General features: G+C 46.5%; 1 protein-coding gene across 4 annotated transcripts; it reads left to right on the forward strand.

Annotated features, from left to right (window-relative positions):
- Nucleotides 1-2,643: 2,643 nt before the first annotated feature.
- TEX26 (testis expressed 26) lies at nt 2,644-19,311 on the forward strand. 4 transcript variants are annotated; one of them, XM_074982301.1, is made up of 8 exons: nt 3,229-3,343; nt 6,077-6,242; nt 10,492-10,576; nt 10,854-11,016; nt 12,458-12,614; nt 13,808-13,984; nt 16,275-16,436; nt 16,824-19,311. In XM_074982301.1, exons 1-8 carry the CDS (start codon nt 3,341-3,343, stop codon nt 16,934-16,936), a joined length of 1,026 nt encoding a protein of 341 aa, XP_074838402.1. In that variant the 5' UTR covers nt 3,229-3,340; the 3' UTR covers nt 16,937-19,311. The 4 variants fall into 4 exon arrangements, with proteins under 4 accessions (XP_074838424.1, XP_074838411.1, XP_074838402.1 ...); XM_074982323.1 differs by lacking the exons at nt 3,229-3,343; nt 6,077-6,242 and adding an exon at nt 2,644-2,856; XM_074982310.1 differs by lacking the exon at nt 6,077-6,242 and having other exon boundaries at nt 3,213-3,343.
- Nucleotides 19,312-20,292: the final 981 nt, after the last annotated feature.

Genomic DNA, 20,292 nt, shown 5'->3' on the forward strand with positions numbered 1-20,292 from the left:
TGATAAGAACTGTGAAGTATCAGAGAGGCAGCTGTGTTAGTTTGTATCTTCAAGAACAACAAGAAGTCCACTGGCACCTTATAAACTAACAGATATTTTGGAGCATAAGCTTTTGTGGGCAAAGACCTGCTTCATCAGATGCATGAGTGTGGGTGGGGAGGGGATTCTAAAGGGGTATTTAAAGAGTGGTGTCCCAGTAAAAGGGAGGGCCAGAGCTGACAAGGTCATTTCAGCAAGTTGGAAATGGCCCATTATCAGTAGTATGTATCAAAAGAGAGTCCACATATCCAGAGAGTCCTGTGGTGAGGGTGCCAATGCCTGAGATGATGGGGCATCCAGGATTACCAGGTTTATGGATCTTGGATAGCAGACAGAATAAACCTGGTTCAAGCGGGTGTGTCTATGTAGATTTGTTCCTGTGTTTTTATAGGGAGGGTCTTAAGTAGATGCTGTAGTTTCTTTGTGTATTCCTCAGTGGGATCTTAGGACAGACACTTGTAGAATGTGGTATTGGAGAGTTGCCTGGCAACCTCCTTTGGGTAGTCTGTCCTATTCATGATGACAACAGCGACTCCCTTGTCGGCCTCTTGGATGACAACGTCAGAGTTGTTTCTGAGGCTGTTAATGGCGTTGTGTTCTGCATGGCTGAGGTTATGGAGTAAGCGATGCTGCTTTTCCACTATTTCTGCCTGTGCATGTCGGTGGAAGCACTCTATGTATAGGTCAAGTTTGTCATTTCAGCCATCGGGGGAGTCCATGAGGAATTCTTCTTCTCATTTGGTAGGTGGGAGGCTACAAGAAAAAGGTGTTAATATCTCCCCATTAGACTCTGACAATGGGCCTGTCTGATCTGACTTATTTTTTCCTCTTTTGATACATACTACTGATAATTTCCAACTTGCTGAATATACTTTGTCAGCTCTGGCCCTCCCTTTTACTGGGACCCCATTCTTTAAATCCTAAACAACTCGTCTGCAGTGACCTCTCCCAGGGCAAAAGGAATCAAGGTAGGCCTCACAAGAGGTATAAAGACTGCCTGAAGGCCAACATTGCTCACGCTGGTTTAAAACCAGATCAGCTAGAGCAGCGTGCAAAAGACCGAACAGGCTGGCGTGTTCTTGTACGACACGCGTATGACAACTTTGAAGAGTAGCGATGCATATGCCTCATTGATGCTCGTGTGAGAAAGAAAGCAACAGCAGCAGCTGCACCAACAGATCCAGGACAATTCCCTTGCCCCCACTGTGAACACCCATGCTGTTCAAAGCTTGGATTCCTCAGCTACATATGAGTCCACAACCAATGAGCCTGTGCAAGCTCAAGATGTCATCGTCAGACACAACGGACTACCTACTACTACTCTTTAAATACCCCATAGGAACCCCCCACCCCCATTCATGCATCTGATGAAGCAGGTCTTTTCCCACGAAAGCTTACGCTCCAAAATATCGGTTAGTCTACAAGGTGCCACAGGACTTCTTGTTCTCAAAGAACTGTTAAGAGACTTTTGAGCCTAGGTGAGAACTGATACCAAATTGTTGTGGGCAGCTCCCAGCACCAGAGAGGCTGGGGCTGACTGGGAGAGACATGTTTTCCGTGCAGCTGGAGCTTTAAGAGCAAACAGGAAGCTGCACTGGAGAGACAGGTGTGGAACTGAGAGGGGAAATAAATCCCACTTGCCCCCCTTCTGAGGTGTGCACACCCAGTGAGGGGGGCGTTATCCCTTTTGAGCTCTTTGTGGGGTTGGGGGGAACTGCAACCCACCCCAGCAGCTGCCAGCCTCTTCCATCAGCTCCTGTCCCCTCTCTCCCACTGATTTCTCCCCTCCAGCCCCTGCTCTGCCGCACCCTGCAGGTCACCGACCCCCTCAGTGTGGTTTGTTTCTCCCCCCAGTCACACCCCGCCCCTTGCCTCACTGCGCTTTGCCCCTGGAACACTGTAGTGTGTGTAACAATGGGGCTGCAGGATCTGAAGCCAGGTAAGGGCAAGAGCAAGGGCAGCAGCTACAGCAGCACTTACTAAGCATCTTCAGGACACCCGAGGTTACAAAATCGGGGGAGTGGCCTTTTTCGTATCACATCGGCACCCTCGAGACTTCTTTGGTCCCCCCCGATGGATTTTGCTGGACCAGGGAAGGTCAGTGCCCCCTGTGCCCTGGTCCCCCACCCCCAGCTGCAGGGGCAAGTGGATGCTGCTGCCCCCCTGTGGGGCTGCCATCGGATTGCCCTCCCGCCCCTCCTCTCTGGCCCAGGACAATCCCTGCTCCTGCTGAAGGAGGGATGTTGCCGGACCGGAGTGCTGTCTCTCGGAGGTGCAGCGTGTAGCACCGGCAGCACGAGCAGCGCAGACTCCACCGGGCCAGCATCCTCCAGGCCCCAGCAGTGCTGACCCACACTCTGCCCCCAGGCTCACCTCCCGCAGCCACGCCTCTGCCTGCCCCCGCCTCCAAGCGCGCCCCAGCCCTCGCCGGTAAAGCGAGGCCCCCTGGGATAGGGGCTTGCCCCACGCCGAGCTCCCCGGGCCGCACCGGGGCCCGCCATCGGGCGATCCCCCCTCCCGCTGCTGCGTCCCGCCCTCCCCAGTCACAATCACAGGCCTGACGCTAGGGGCAACCGAGCGGCGTCCCGCGCCAGCTGCCCGCACCGCAGCCCCAGCCCGTACCCGCGGCCCAGAGCGGCTCCCTCGCCCCCGCGCCTCGGCCCCAGCCGCTGGACAAGCTGGAGCCGCCGGAGGGAAGCGCCTCGTGTCGCCCCCACACGACGCCGCGGAGGTCGCCCCTGCCCCCCCTCACCGGGGCCGCGGGCGCCCAGGACCCCCGCGGCAGGCCCCGGCCCAGCACCTCCGCTCCCCCGCCAGGTGAGACCCCGCGCAGGGGGGCAGAGCGCTGCCCCCATCCTGAGCGCGAGCGAGCCGCGCATGCGCCTTAGCACGAAAAGAAGCCTTTGGGGGTGCCCTGGGCTTGTCCCAGAGCCCCCTAGCGGGTGGGGAGTGAGAAGAAGGGGCGTGGCCGTGAAAGGGGCGTATTCAAGTCGTGAAGGCTGCTCCAATGAGCTAAGTGAAAGGGGTCCTGGGCCTCTGCAGTAGCTATGGGGCTAGGCTGTTAAAAGTTTGGTTGCAGGGCAGGCAGGCTCTGCCCGGCTCCTAGGGGGGGACTGGCATGTGCAGCTCCTGGCTAGGGGGAGCCCCGTATTGTGTCCTCCCCGAGTGCCGGCTCCGCAGTTCCCATTGGTCTGGAACTGTGGCCAGTGGGCGCTATGGGGTGGCGCCTGCAGCATAGAGACCCCTGTGGTCGCACCGCAGCCTAGGAGGCAGACATGCCGGTCGCTTCTGGGAGCAACATATGGTAAGCCCTGTCTGGCTGGAGCCTGCACCCCAAACTCTTTCTGTGTCCTAGCCTGGAGCTCTCTCCTCCAGCCTGCACCCCCTCTGCACCCGGGCCAACCCCCTTCTGCATGTCCCTTTCTGGGAGCTTGCACCCCCGACACCCTGCCTGGAGCCCTCTCCTGCTCCCTAAACCCCTCATACCTGCTCCGTGTCAGAGTCTGCATCTCCCAGCTCATAGATGTACCACCTCCTCCATTCCTGTCTGCCGCCTAGCTCTGAGCCTCCTCCCGCACTCTGTGCCCTTTGGCTTCACCCCACTGCCTGGCGATCCTGCCCACTATAGATACCTACTTCCCCTCTAGACAGGGGCTGGTTGACCCTGATCCCAGCCCTGCTCCTAGGGTTACCATGTAAAAAAGAGAACAACCCTGAAAGGGAGTGGATCGGTATGTACCAACTGGTCCTGCCAAGAGGGTAGGGACTGGACTCGTTGACCTCCCAGGGTCCCTTCCAGTTCTATCAGATGTGTGTGTAACTGACTGTCCTATCAATGTGCTACAGTATTTATAGTTTCCCAGGGAAACACTACCAAATACACCCTGCTGAGTTGGTTTGGACTCTGGGTAGCAGTCAGCGCTGGTGCAGCTGGCCCCTCCTCAGCAATGTCTCCCTGTGCTGACCTCAGGAAGAGCTCCATGTGGCTCAAAAGCTTGAACCTAGTACCAACAGCAGCTGCTCCAATCAAAGGTGTTTCCTCACTTACCTTATCTCTTTTTGATATCTTTGGACCAAGAAGATTACAGTTAGACTGGAAAGAGCAAATTAGAATGTTTCTGCTACTTCAACTGGAGGATCTCAAAATCCCTCAGGAACTATAGTCCATCAAGGATTTCACTTCCTTCCCTTGCAAGTACACACCTTCTGCCTGCCTTCTTAAATATAAGCACATAGCAACGCATTCATAGAACCTCCCCCAACAAATAAAACCCTTATCAAAACACAGATACTGCGCTAACTGTGGCAGATGTTAGTCATATCACTTAATGCACCACCAGAAAGTACCTACATACTATAATGGTGAGCATGCATAAGCCCTTGTAAAGAATTGTTTCATCTGGCTACATTTTTTGTAGAGGAAGTGTTAAATTAGCTATAATGTTCAGTCTGATCATTTATAAAAAGAATAGTTATGCCCCTTTTAGTCTCTAATTGTAAACTCAGAATTCTATATTGCCCCAACAACTTCTACAAGTATCATCAAAGGGGCAAATGCAAAAGTGGTATCAGAGGGGTAGCCATGTTAGTCTGTATCTGCAGAAATAATGAGGAGTCCTGTGGCTTTAAGATGCCACAGGACTCCTCTTTGTTTATACAAAATAGGATGATCTTATAATGCAAACCAAACACCACAGGGTCCTATCACTTTAGAACTAGCTTTGTGTTTTCTTCTTAATAGCTATAGAAGTGAAATTCTGCATATTAATTTGTTTAAATTATTTTTTATCTGTGCTGTCATTTTAATTAACTCCTTTGAGGTATAAAGTGCTGACTTTGGTTAGTATTTCTTTTTTTGCTTCTGCATAGAAATACGAAGTGACAATTACTAAAGTCCTACAAAGATCTTTACATATGCTTAGCTTTATGTACATACACTGTACACTGTACGTACTCTGTTGTGTCCAGCCATGATGTGTTGAGCTTGCACAGGCTCATTCGTTGTGGACTTGCATGTGGCTGAGCAGACCAAGCTTTGAACGGCATGGGTGTTCACAGTGGGGGCAAGGGAATTGTCCTGGCTCTGTTGGTGCGGCTGCTGCTGTTGCTTTCTTCCTTTCATGAGCATTAATGAGGTGAATGCATTGCTGCTCTTTAAAGTTGTCATACGCGTGTTGTATGAGAGCAAGCCAGCCTGTTCAGTCTTTTGCATGCTGCTCTAGCTGATCTGGTTTTAAACCAGCATGAGCAATGTTGGCCTTCACAGAGTCTTTATACCTCTTGCGAGGCCTACCTTGATTCCTTTTGCCCTGGTAGAGTTCTCCATAGAGGAGTTTCATAGGGATTCTTGACTCCTCCAGTCGTATGACGTGCCCTGTCCAGCGGAGCTGGGCTTTCAGAATCATGGCTTCGATGCTCATGGTTCCTGCTCTGTCCAGGACTTCCAGGTTCGTAACTCTGTCCTGCCATCGAATGTGCAGTATTGACCTCAGGCTGCATGTGTGGGAAGCGCTCCAGCAGTTTTATATGTTTTCTGTACAAGGTCCAGGTTTTACAGCCATACAGGAGACTGGTCAGGACTACAGCCTTATACACTTTCAGCTTAGTGGACTGTCGGATATTGTGCTGATTCCACATGCACGCTCTCAGACATCCTTGTGCCCGGCTGGCCTGGTAGATTCTGACATTGATTTCTTTGTCAAGGGAGCCATCATTGGCTATCACACTACCAAGGTACTTGAACTCCTCTATTGTTTTTAACTCTGTTCCTTCCATAAAGACTGAAGCAGGGAGAACAGCAGATCCTGGAGCAGGTTGAAATGGTACCTCGGTCTTTCCTAGGCTGATGGTCAAACCAAAGAGGTGAGTGACATCAGCAAACTTGTTGACAATGGGCTGGAGATCAGATTCCTTGTGTGCCATAAGTGCACAGTCGTCAGCAAAAAGGGCTTCAAAGACGAGCCTCTCGAGCGTCTTGGTTTTAGTATACAGATGACGAAGGTCCAAAAGTGACCCATCAAGTCTGTATTTTATGTAGACTCAATGGTCCAGGTCCCTAACTGCGTGGCTGAGGATGCACATGAGAAAGAGGTTGAATAACACTGGCGCCAGCATGCACCCTTGCTTCACACCATTGGATATCTCAAATGCATCTGAGGACTCGCCATTTGAAAGAACAAAGCCAGTCATGTTATCGTACATAAGTAAGTAATCTAAGACACAGATCCACAAAGGTACTTGGTCACCTTAACCTAGTTATAGGTTCCATTGTGATCCACAAAACTTCTGCTAAGCTGCCACTGAACCATTCAAGTGCTTAAATTCACATAGCACCAAGATTTTAATGGTAAAATGTCCCCTCAGCACCAAAGTTTCTGCGTGTGTGTACTGCTATCTTACTCTAGCATCTGGATGGCTATCTCCCACCTGACTCATGAGGCAATCCATGAACCAGGAAAAGACAGGTATTTTTCCATCTATCTTGTATGTGGGACTTAATTTCATATGCTTGCTCAGAGGCCATCTACCAGATCCAATGCAGTGAACATTTGGCAGTAGTGGTACTGAACTTGAAGCTTTTAGCCCAGCCTTCACACAGGATGTGGGAGATCCAGTCAGTTCGTCATTCTGAGTGATGGGGAGCAAAAAGATTTGAACAGATGTCTCTCGTCTCCAAGGGTGCCGTTTTGTGAGGGCAGCGTGGAAGGGGGACAGTAGCCATGTGTATAAGGACTCTGTTTGCTCTTCCCTTTTCCCTGCCTGTCAAGAAGCATGGGGAAAGTACATGGCTTGTGTGAACGTCCCTTGCTCCTGGCTGGTGCGGGGACAGGGGAGTAATTTGTAATCTTTATACTTTCCCCTCGTTCCCTAATAGGAGAAAGGGAAGAAGAGCAGGCAGTGTCCTGGTACACACAGCTGCCCCACTCTCCTGAAATGCACCCTTGCTCCTCTCTCACTCTAACGACTGGGGTATGGGATGTTCTGAGGGTCTGTTCCCAGTCTCATCTACAGAAGATGTTCTACTGTGAATAACTACTCACTGGAATAGTGGACCTGGACTTTAGGTCTCCCACATAACTGGTGGGAGCCCCATCACTGTGCAACTGTATTTCTTGCTGATTTTTTGTGGCCCAAGGACCCTTCCAGTACAGGCTGGACCTCTCTAATCCAGCAACCTCTGGACCTGACCCGTGCCAGATGAGAGAATTTGCCAGACCACAGGAGGTCGGTATTGTCTAGCACAGTGTTTCCCAATTGGTGTTCGGCGGAACCCCGGGGTTCCATAAAGTTAAAGTAAGGGTTCCGAGGTCAGGGGTTGGCAACCTTCAGCTCTGGAGCCACATGCGGCTTACGGAGTCATTTGCAGCTCCAGATGCCGCTGCTGCTGACTCCTCTGCAGCTCCTTGTGGCTCTCTGCCCTGCCACCACCGGAAGGGGAGTCAGATGTGTCCTGTGTCATCCTGTGTTGGGCCCTCAGGACTAGAGTCGGAGGAGTAGAGGTAGGTTCGTCCACCTTGTTGGGTGAGGTATTTGGGCAGGTTTGGGGCTGAGAGGGGTTATGGGGTTATTAGGGTTTTCACAAAATTCTTTTGAGTTTAAAAGGTTTCTGTGGACAAATAAAATTGGGAAGCATTGGTCTAACAGCATAACCAACACTATCACTGCTTACTGGGCTCTTAGAAGACATTTGGGGTAAATTACAGCTAAATAACAGCACAAAACACTGAGATCCAGGACTGGTGGCTGGAAACAAACTTTATGGGACCACAGGAAACGGCCACACCCATGATAAGTGGCCATCCGGCTAACTAAAATCATGCTGAATTACGGATGTTGCTGGACGAGAGAGCGAGGTTCAACCTGTATTTATACACAATGGAACAACCTCAGAAGAAGAGATTGAGGAAAATGGTCTCAGAATATCCTATAAGTGCTCTAACCACTGGGCTAAAAGCTTTAAGTTGAGTGGCGGCACCTCCTCCATCTGTATTGTGTGGAGTGAGGCAGGCACTTAGCTCATTCTTCTAAGCCACAGCTTAGGCACCTATGCTGTCTGACTCCAGAAGATGAGTTCTCATCTGCCCATTGCTGCAGACCTGACTTAGGTACCTAATTCTGTGAGCAAGGGAGAAACTGGTGACACATCGCTCTTCTGAGCTTTGCCTGTTGCCTAGCTTAAGTAGTTCCCAAACCATCATTCTGGCTTTTATAGATCCCACTCTTAAGTACCCTATCTCTCCTCATTCCTTGTTCAGAAGGCCAGCCCCAATATCAGCTCATGAGTCCTTCCTCTCACAGAGGAAACCACCTAAGTCTTGGCTACATAAGAAATGCCTGTCTCTTCTAGTGATCCAATGCTGGGAACACTCTCCAGCTGCTTAGGTTCCAGTGATTTTCCGGGTACCTAAAACTTGAGCGTTGTGACAGTGAGCATTGCAACGCTAAGTCCTTGAGGATCCAGAGCTAAGCACCTTTATTGAGAATTGGAGCCAACACTATTGGTTGATGCTCTTCCTCTTGGAGGAAAAGGTTACGGCGCTCTCTGCCACTGGTTATTCAGCACTGAGGGAGCTTGTTTTGTTTTATAAAGAGAAGGGATACAGCTGTGATGCTGTCTCTTTAAATGAATCATGGGGGGTGGGAATGTTACATTGTAAAAGTTCCATGGCTGTTGGCTGCTTCAGGAGAGGAGCAAGAAGTGAATGGGGATAAATAATGGAAAAGAGTCAAAAGAGGAGGCAGAGAAGGAAAAGTGACAAAAGAAGAAAAGAGTAAAACTTGAGAGAGCACGAGGAGGGAAGAGCTTTGTGGAGACTGTCAAGGAGAAGAGACTTAAGTTCACTCTGTCTGTTTCTTTATTTTAATAATTCTTGTGCTGGAGGTAAACTCAATGGATCAAATTCTACCTTCAGTTATACTTGTGCATTCATGTTTCCATCATTAGCTTTTTATGATGCAAATTTAGTCCCATGTAGCTAAGATGATCTGTTTATTATTTTTAGAACACCCAAAGCTGTACTAGTTGCTTTAAAAACAAATTCTCTGCCTTATCCAATGATTTTACAGGATCATCCACATCATTCTCAAACTGCACTGCATCACGACCCCCTTCTGACAACAAAAAATAGTGCACAACCCCAGGAACGGAGATTGAAGCCAGAGTCCCATCACCCCCACGCAAGCCCAATCCCTGCTGCTCTGGGCAGAGAGGCCAATGCCAGAGCCCCGCCGCCCACGGCTGAAACCCTTGGGCTTCAACTTCAGTCCTGTGTGGAGAGACTTGTGCTTTGAGCCTGGGTGGAAGAGCTCAGGCTTCAGTTTCAGCACTGTAGGGTAGGTCATGGGCTTCGACCCAGCTCCCCAACAAGTCTAATGAAAGTCCTACCAACTCCCTTAAAACCAGATTGCAACAGTGTTCCCTTTAAGCTGGCTGCTTGTGAGGCTACTCAGGAGAGATTCAAATGCCACCCAGCTGTTCAGCAGAGAACCCACAGGTAGGTTTTTATTTCTACTGGTCATGAATATTCGCACGTCTTGGTGCATATCAAAAATTGATTACACACGTGGATGGAAAAGCTTAGAGGGAACATTGATTGCAATCCTCTTTGGGGTTGTGACTGACAATTTGAGAACCACTGCTTGAAAGTTCTAATCCAGCCACATTTTGTTATTTCCAAAACTGTCAACTTCTCCTTTTTCGGTTTCCATCATTCTCATCTGTCTCCCTCTTCACTGAAAATGTTGTGAAGATCATTACCCTCCCAGCCCTGCAGCTACACTGTTCTAGTTCTTAGCTCTGCTTTCACCTCTTCTAACACTCGTCTCAGTCGTTACGCCTCCCCCTTCCAGACCCCCCCTCTACTTTTCTCCCAGTCGTTTCCTATGGCCATATGTGCTATATCACAAACGGCTCCTGCACTTTGCCTCTGGAGCAGTCTAACGGTGGAAAGAGTACTGCAGCTAGAACTCAGGCTTTTTTACAGTAGTGTCACCAAACCTAATTTAAGCAAGCTGTTTTATTATGGTAGCAGCTAGAAGCCCTAACATGACTGTACATCATCAAGCATAACAATGTAAAGAGGTGGGTCTGAACTTCCTGCTCTATAGAATTGCAGTGCAAATAAAGAGTTTATCCATTTCTACCAGCATAGACTCAACCCTTGTTTGATTAATTACTCCCAACTACCAGGATGCTGAGAAAGGTAGACAAAATAGCATACAAATACAAAGGTCAGGGAAGCACACCACTTGCTGTATTTGAGTCCAGCTAGCTCATTTGAGAGGGAATTCTCTATGGGCACAAATGGTCTTCATTTATTTTGTGTGTATGATTTTGTGCAATTGCTCAGCCATAGTTTCTTACATCTGAATGATTTATTGGAAGAGTCACAAAGATAGGAAAGAGAGCGTCCTGCATTTATCACGCTTATAACCAGTGCAATATGTTTTTAGGAGACAAAATAATGTGGGATCCCTATGAAACTACAATGAAACACGAATACCCGTATAGAGCACCAGTGGAGACTATGGGAGTACGGTAAGACAGTATTGGCTAGATTAATGCAAATACTTCTATTAGTTTTGTTTTTTGTGATGCATTGAAAACTGTGTTCATGGCCAGATGGGTAACAGTTGAGTTATAGGGGGCACCAGGTAAATACAAAACTCCACAGATTTAATGCACGATAGCATGTGACTTTATCCCATTGTTTGCAATTCTTCTTACAATCGGGAATACATTTACCGCAATATTTACAGTGTTCCAGACTTTGTGTCCCTATGTCTAACTGCAATTTCTAATGTTTTTCTAACAGTCCCAGAACAGCAAAAGGACACGTGACTCCGTACCAACTAGGTGATCCTTTTCGCTTTAATACTTACAGAGAAGAATTCTGTTGGAAACCATATTCCAAAGCAGAACCTATAATAACTGGCTCTTCATCAGGAACTAGGAGAAACAATCCTCATCCCAGTCAAGTAAGGAATGCTATAACATTCTCCCTCATTTGTATTGCCTAAGAAGGGTGCTGTGGTAGGATTTAATATACGAAGTTACAAAGTTTATGGTACTTACTTTTGGAGTATGACATTGAATGGGGTGCCAGTAGAAGCTCTTGGCAACAAGAAAGTGCGAAAATGCAATTATTACTCAGACTGCAGGATTTGGTAGTTGAAGAAAACATTCACTAATCATTCACTAACATGTTTAGAGTGTAAAAGAACAATGTCAGGTTTCTTTTGTAAGTATTATCTTGGGCAGATATTATTTGGGAGGTTTGGTGACTCTTCTGAGTGATGCATACATATTTCCATTCTGAACGGTGCAGTCTCTGCTCTGTTCTAGGCAGCAGCCACTCCACAGCCGACCTTATTATCCATTCTGTTCAGCAAATCCTGTTGTGCATCCCCATCTCCATTTCTTCATGTACACCCAGAATATTCAGCCCTTAGCATTTATATCTTTCTGTCATTTCCATCCTTTTTCTCAGATTATTTCCACAAAGGTGAGAAAAGAAGAATAGACTCATATTTAACTACTGCCCATCTCAGAGGATCCCACAGCATTTTTTAGACTATAAGTGCTCACACACACAGTCTACGGTTACACTAGCAAGTTTTGCCAATCATCCCCCAGTTTTGTCAACAAAACTGGTAGAACTTCCACCCACAAAATGCGTTTGCTGGCAGCATTCTGCCTTTCGGCCATAAAGCATAATGCTGCTGTTGACAGATTCTGTTGACAAACAACTGTGTGGTCACTCAGTTTGGTTTTTTTTGTTAGTTTGCTCTGCTGTTTGTGTGGTGCTCTTACACAGCAAATGGGGAGAGAAGCATTCTAAAACCTGGAAAATGTGATTATAAAACCACAAATATTGGTTAGGGTTTTGGGGAGGAGACATACCTGAAACTAAATTTTTTTTTCTTTTTGTAATTGGCTAACTAGTTTTCAAGTTGATGTGTTTCTTTCAAAACTGACAGCATATAACTTGTATTAATTTCAAATGTTACCTGAAACTCCTCATATTGTAGAATTATTGTGGTTAAAATACTCCAAAAGAGAGAGGCTGGACCAGTGGGTAGGGCATTGACTTAGGATGTGGTTCAATTTCCTGTTCTGGCATGAACTTCCTGTGTAAACATGGTCAAATCACATAGCTGCTCTGTACCTCAATTTCCCATCTGAAGAATGGGGATAACGCCAATGGGGATGTTTGGAGGAGATATAGATTAAAGGTTGTGAAGCATTTTAAGATCTACTGATAAAAAGTGGCACATAAGAAACTGGCATTATTGTCAGTGATGTTCAGATTACATCTTACTGTGTGGGAGCTGGCTGAATCCAATCTAATTTGCTGTGAATGTGATGTTCTACTTGTAGATGTGCAGATCTACACAGTCCCCCTCTTTGTGTTATTAGAGTTTCCTGGTTTGGAGGCTGCCTCGAGAAGAAAAACCACAGTCCTCCAAGAGACTTTCACCCTGGACGCAGCCCATTTCTAAACAAGAGGCTGAAGAAGCAATCAGAGCAAAGTTCAGCTCTACATACAAAGGAGATTATTTAGGATTGCCACAGGGTGAGGAGAGTGATTTCTCTCTCTTTACGGTCCATTAAGATAATCTGAGGTACAGTGCCATGATGCCATGATAAAGTCAAGGACAGAGCAACGTTGTCCCAGCAGGGATTCCTGGAGGCACTGTGGCTCAGGCAGACACAGTCTCTCTGGGAGTCCGAAGAGACTCTGGGCCCCAAGTTGCAGCATATGTGTTCTCCCCAGGGAGAAGGATAGCAAGGTCAGAACTCCACCCTGAACTCAACAAACCCCTTTCTTCCCACATCTTCTTCGCCTATTCACAAGCTTACTGTATTCGTTCTCGTAGACCGGGGTCCCCCTACACCTCCCAGTATTCTTGTGAGTTATGGCTTAAGGAACAAGGCTGGCTTCACTTTATCAAAGAGTGAAACTTCATCCCCTGGTGTTCAGTGCTACCTCATTGCCTCCTTGACAATCTCTCTTGCTGTGGGGCCCACGGAAATAAATAGGCTTCCATTGACACTATAGGACTTTGGGTCAGGTTTTAACACATCTTGAAATAAAACACCATACTGACTCAAAACAGTCCCTGTTGTAACCTTATTTCTCTCACCACATCCAACCTTGCAGCTCTTACTATCTGTAGTGAAGCACCAATGTGTCTGATTAGTAGGGCTGGTCAAAAGATTAGTTTTTCATTTTTTTCTTCCTGTGTAAAATGTCAGCCAAAAGGAAATGCTGCTGTGATGCCTCCTGAGAGTTGCAGTTTTGGTGCTTCGTGCTCCTGTTCTCCTCTTTAGGCTAGACTCCCTTGTTGGACTACTGCTTTCGTGGCACACTATGGTCTTCCCTCTTGGTATGGATAAGGGAATGTGGTCCAACTCGGTAGCCTGATCCAAGAGGAGAATGGGAGCATAAGGCACCCATACCACAACCCCGTGAGGTAATGTGATGGCATTTGAGACTCAAAACGCCTGTTTTGGGGGTTGGGAACTACTTTTTTAAAAGTTCTTGGGCATTCAATTAGTCAATAACAATTTGAAAGCTTCCGTTGAAGCAGACCCTATTCACTTATTTGAAAGCCCAAATTTTTGTCAAAAAATTTGTACAGAAAATTTGACTAGCCCTACTGGTTAGCTTTTTGTTGTTTACCACCCCCCCACACACCCTCTCTGTTTCAATGAGAAGGTATTTCATTGGATCATAAAAATCACAATATTTTCTAACTTTTCCAGGTTTTCAAATTAAAAACACTATTCCTGTGCCTCCTCACTGGAAAAAAATAACCCCCGAACCTCCAACAACTGAGTTTAGGCATCATTACCAGGTCCCAGGGCACATCCGGGACTTCATGGACTTTTCCTGGAAATATGGATGTAATGCAAAGCGTCATACTCCAGCAAAAGGAATTGGTAAGAAAATGTTTGTTTTTAAAACCTTAAATAAGTGAAATATTGTAAAGTCAGGAGAATCTTGACTTCAGCATTTTAAATTGAATTCTCCTATGGAATCAGATTCTTCTGAAATCCCACCACCTATTAAATTGGTTCCTTGGTAGTCGCTGGTCAGTTCTACTTATGCAATTGATTAATAATGTTAAAGATTTCCTATGACAGGAGAAAAATGAGCTTGTTTCTTCATGAGAGTCCAATGTGAGCTTTGCACCACGCAGTAATTTTACACGTTAGGTTTGCAAATGTTGTTTGCAGTTGCCTGCCTTTGCTCCTGCTAAATGAAGTCAAAGGGAACCGACTGCTCTTGCAAATCCCACCTCGAGAATGCTGTTCCAACATTTGGCATGCACACACATGTCTGATGAGGAAAATCTGAGCTTTGGAAAGTCGTCTGGAGTGGGGGCACAGGGGTGCAATGTCTCGTCCCCAGAGGTGGGAGTAGGGGAAAGGATGAGAGCTCAGCAGTACCACCCACAAATTGGTGAAAGCATAGACACGGACTTCCCTTCTATCTAGAAATGCTCGATTCCTCTCTTCTCCCAGCTAGGTATTCGTATGACCATCATTGTGTCTGTGTACCTTTCTCAAATTAATGGGGTTTATCCTCACAATGCTCCCACTGAGTAGGGAAGCATTTCCCCACATTTTACAGATAGGAAATGGAGGTACAGAGTAAATTAACTGATTTGTACAAACTTACACAAGAAGTCTGTAACGGAGCCAGGAACTGATCTTAGATCTCTTAAGTCCCAGTCCATGCCTTAACCCAGCAGTGTCCAATATGTTCACCACTTGCCACAAGTGGTGAATAGGACACTGTGTTGTGGCAAATACGGGGCTGGCCAACCTCCAGCTTTCGAGTGGCATGCAGGTCTTGGAGCCTTTAAATGAGGCTCCTCCTGAGAGCCACACGCAGGGAGTGCCACCTGCCCACTCCTCATACTCACCCCACCACTTGGTAGGAGAAGTGTGTGGTGGCAGCAGCAGCAGCTCCAGCGGTGGCCCCAGCGACACCCTCGGCAGTGGCTCTGGCGGCTCTGCTGAGTTGCCAGCATTGAATTTGACCGGAGGGAGGGCCTGGGGGTGCCTGGCTCTGGAGGAGGGCTTTTGGTCACAGCGGGAGTGTGCCGGAGAAGTATGTACATGCCAAATGTTGGCGAACAGCTTTCTTGAGGTGGGATTTGCAAGAGCGCTCGGTTCCCTTTGACTTTGTTCAACAGGAGCAGAGATAGGTTTGCAAACGTTGTTTGCAGTTGCCTAATGTGTAAAAGCGGGAGGGTGGCTGGCTCTGGCGGGGAGGAGGAGGGCATTTGTTGGGGGGGTGGAGGGCGGGGCTGGGAGTGCCTGGCTTTGGGGGACATAAAAAATAATAATTAGTAAAAGATAAAGATTACAAATTGTCATACTGATTTCTAATCATATTAATAAATGTATCCTTTGAATTTTTGTTGCTTTTATTATTTAATATGAAATACCTATCAGTATTCTTATATTATTTAATACAGTTTTATGTAATATAATATGGCAAATATGGAAGGATGACAACCACAAGTGTGGCCATCTGTGAATTCCTATTGGACACCGCTGCCTTAACGCTCCTTTCTATTACAGGTGCCATCTGTGCACTGCTAACATTTCAGGCTGTGTTGTCTCACCATCTCCCACATTGGCTTGGGCTAATATGAGGAGAGGCTGAGCCTAAGGGAACCCCACAGTTTAAGGGATCTTGCAAGGGAGGTGCAGTTACCCTTAATGACTCTGTGGTGTTGGTCTAAAGATGTGAACCTGGGCACCTGAGCCATTTTAAGGCATTTCAGTTCCCCCGTACAGCTTCCCGGAGGTGGCACAGGAATATTTGTTGATCGGTAGTACCAAATACTGCAGAGAAATCCGGAAGGATGAGTATGTCTTAGCACCATTGCCAAGCTGAAGCCTGACTAAGAGGAAATTCAAAATACTGGTAGCAACACAGAGCTTTATTATTTTTCATATATTATCATGCATAGTAATGGTGCTTTACAATGCAGATAAGGTTTCCCTTTCCGTAAGCCACTTACACATGGTGTTAAGGTGCCGATTCTGCAATAAGACATGGAAGGGACTGATTATGTTGAAGGAAAAGGACCTCAATTAAAATAAGACCAGGAGAAGACTACAGTACAAGGAAAGAGAGGAGATAGAGGAAGGGAAGGATTATATGGTCATGCTTGGTTTCACTCAAATGTTCCTGACTGGCTTATCTTCACAGTTCCTGCTGTGACATTTGCTCACATTCTGAACCAGGAAAACATTAAACAGATGACCACTTACCAAAGAGATTTTGGGAAAGAATATTTCAATGTCTTATCAATTTTAAATTCTCTGGACCCAGAAAAAGTTAACGCTTACATTGAAAGTGCTCCTAAACAAGGTAGGGTACCATACGGAGAGATAATTTAATACATCCTATGTAAATCGCCATTCATGCAATCAATGGTAAAACACAAGCTGCGAAACTTTCTGAACACTGCACTCTTCACACTTGTTACAAAGGCAGAAAAATTCCCTCTCTCTCCTGCAGTGTGGGTGAATCCTAATCCCCTTTGCCCCTACTGCAGGAATTAATATAAACAGAATTTTCCTTCCCCTATAGATGACGTAGGAGTGAACTGTTTGTGCTCCTGTAAAAAAAAAAAAAAAAAAGTGCAATGGTTTCCTCCTAATTTGTAAATGAAATAAATGTTTGTCTTTCCTGCAATTCATTTCAGCTGAGTTTGAGATTCAAACTAACTGTTTTGGTTTTGAATTACATTGACAGAGAAAGCAATTCTTCAGCATTTTCTTAACACAGTTTGTGGGAGCCAGTATGAAAAATTCAGAACGACTTCACCCTCAAAGAAACAAGAAGATAAACAGTTTGAACACAAATGATACCCAACTATCCAAAAGTAAAAAGGCCTCATGTATCTGGCTGGTGCTGAATGAGTGGTGTAACTGTAGTACACAATGTCTTTGTGTTGTTTGTGTGTGTGATGAATAATTTACAAAACCCTGGTTTAAAATAATAAAACCTGTTGTGCTTCTACCTCATCAAATATGGTGCTGCCTTTGAGAGTGATAGAATGTTAAAAGGTTTGTAGGTTTTGTCATCTCTCCTACTGTAAAGTCCAGTAAAATTTGTATTCGTGGTGCAGAAGATTCTGTAAGTATGTTGTCAGTTAAAGATATACTGTGCTCTAATTATTATGGTTTCTTAGAGATAAACAAAATAACAACTGTCAAACCTCAAATGCGGAATTCAGTGTTTGGACTAAACTCCTGAGTTTTAAATATTTCACCTCTTGTTACAAAGAGGTTCAGGTTGAACATTAAGAAAAAAAAATTCCTAGCTATCAGGGGGCTTAACCACTGGAATAAATTGCCTAAGGAGGCTGTGGAACCACTATCACTGGAGATTTTTAAAAGCAGATTAGGCAAACATCTGCCGGGGATGGTCTAGATAACAAGTAGGCTGTGTCTACGCTCTGAGATAAAATCAATATATAATAAATTCAAATTCTTAATCTTGATATTATGAATTCAAATAAAGTGTCCACAAAGCTTCTTGAAATTTGACCCACTTTTTCTCGGTGTTGAATCTCCACTTGCTCATTGCCCCTTGCAAGTTCAACAGTGTGGGCACTGCACTGTGGGTACCTATTCCACAGTGCCTTAGTCTTGGTTGGTTGTGGATGTTTTGTGTTGGAATACCAGAATTCCAAGCACTATCCCAGAATTCAGTGCATCACTGACTGACTGTACAAAAAAAGAACTGGAGATGACGCCATTTCCTGCTGCAGCATTCCAGTGCAAGCATGGATCCATGAATGCTTGAACTCATAGCACAGATGGTTTTGACAGCCACAGCAGCTGTTGTGCAATTTGCCTTTCAGTTCCAAAGCTCAATGATGCTTGTCTATCCTACTGGTGCTGCTGCTGCTGCTGCTGGTGATGGGGAGGTTGGTGTTTTGGAACAGCAATTGTGCCAACTGTGGTCCAAAAACATAGACCTGGTGCTGCCACGAATGCACTGATAACAGTAGAGCGGCATTTTTGGACTTGAGAGACCTGCACACACTGGTAGGATCACATCATTTTTGAGTCCTGGGATGACCAGCAGAGGGTGCAGAACTTTTGCATGCACAAGTCCACCTTTATAGAATTTTGTGTTGTGCTGGTGTCTGCCTTGAAGCACAGCAACACCAAAATGAGGCCAGCTTTAAAGGTACAAAAGCAAGTGGAAATTGCACTGTGGAAATTTGCAACCCCCAACAGTTACTGGTGAGTGGCAAAACAAAAAAGCAGTCAAGTAGCACTTTAAAGACTAACAAAATAATTTATTAGGTGAGTTTTCGTGGGACAGACCCACTTCTTCAGACCATAGCCAGACCAGAACAGACTCAATATTTAAGGCACAGAGAACCAAAAACAATAATCAAGGTGATCATTTTGGGGTGGGCAGATCTAAAGTGGGGTCCGTGGTGATGGAGGTGGCCCATGCTATCTGTTGGCTTCTCCTCAGGAAGACTGTAACCCTGGGTGATGTACAGGCCATAGTGGACGGCTTTGCTGCCCAAGGGTTTCCTAACTGCGGTGGGGCAATAGATGGCACATCCCCATCATGGCCCTGGCCCACTTGGCCTTGGAGTATATGCATGGAAAGGGGTACTCCTCTGTGGTCATGCAGAAGTTGGTAGATCACTAAGGTTGTTTTACTGACATCAACATTGGCTGGTCAGGGAGGGTTCACGACGTGCACATACTCCAGAATTTGGGACCGTACCAAAAGCTCCTGGATGGGACTTTTTTCCCTGATCAGAAAATCAAGATTGGCAGTGTGGAGATGCCTGTTGTTATATTGGGCAACCCTGCTTAGCCTCTGCTCCCCTGCCTTATGAAACCCTACACAGGAGCCCTGGACCCCCAGAAGGAAAACTTTAATCACAGACTCAGCAAGTGCAGAATGGTGGTGGAATGTGCCTTTGGATGTTTAAAAGCGAGGTTCAGATATTTACTGGCACTTTTGGACCCTTCTGCAGGTAATGTCCCCACCGTGATTATAGCGTGCGCTATTTTGCACAACATTTGTGAATCCAGGCAGGAGACTTTCCCGTCAATTTGGATTTCCGAAGCTGAGGCCATAGGTAGGGCTTACTCATGGCCACTACACAACCATCCATCAGTGGCCACACTGAGGCAGCAGCAATAAGGGACGCTTTAAAAATAGCTTCATGAATGATCTGTAATGCACATGTATTTCTCTGACATAATGCCAATAAATCATGCTGTGTCTTAATGAATGGATGCTTTTACTTGGTGGGAGGGGGTTAAGTTCCAGTAAGTAGAATGCATGTGACGGGCACCTGTACCTTCAGGCCCCTCCCTCCCAACCCAGTTCCCTCAGCTACAAGTCCACTGTGGGCCTGGGAGTATCAGTGGACAGCTGTGCCTTCAGTCATCCCCCAACTTGCCTGGTTTGATTTACATTCCCCACCCCCACACTCCTGCATGCCACGAAATCACTCCGAGCTCAGAGGAATTCTTTTAGTTTTGGGGGAAGAGAGGTTTAAATTGCAGGAAAAAGAAGGCTTCTCAATGGTGCTTGAACAGCCTTTTGCAGTGGCCCTTGGGGCTAAAGCGGCAGGGTATCCCGGCCCTGCCTTCCCCTGTGTGGGGACCACGACGACAGCAGGTGGACGACCTCTCCTCAGGGACTGTGGCCAGCAGGTATTGGCTTCTGCGCTGCGGGTTTGGGAGTCCCTCTGCAGCTGCAGTAAGGAGCACAGGACCTCTGTTTGCTCTGTAACTGCAATTACAAGCTTTGTTGCAACTTCACTCAGCTTTGCCACTTGCTGCTGCTGGAGGTCAAGCATCCTCTGGTGAAACTCTGCTTGACTGTGACGCCACTCAGCCATGTCCTTTGTGAGCTTAATGTGCTCTGCTTCAGTCTTTTCCATGTGCTGCAGGATAAGATATTTGAATTTTTTTGGTCTACAGTTCTTCTCTGCTATGCTGGACATTGGCTCTGGAAAATGAAGGTCAAAGTTAAGATACAGTTCACATAATGTGCTTTGAAGTGCAGGGAATGGGTCCCTGTGTCTACTATCAGTGAAAGATAACTTTTGAAGGACACTCATGGGTTATTAAGGATGGGACAGTAAGCATGCATTTCACAATACATCACTTGCCATCACTTATCCAGCACGTTGCTTTGTGGACGCGGTACGCTATAAGCAATTGTCCGCTTT

This window comes from Carettochelys insculpta, chromosome 1 (genome assembly GCF_033958435.1).
Source record: "Carettochelys insculpta isolate YL-2023 chromosome 1, ASM3395843v1, whole genome shotgun sequence".
Classification (NCBI taxonomy): Eukaryota; Metazoa; Chordata; order Testudines; family Carettochelyidae; genus Carettochelys; species Carettochelys insculpta.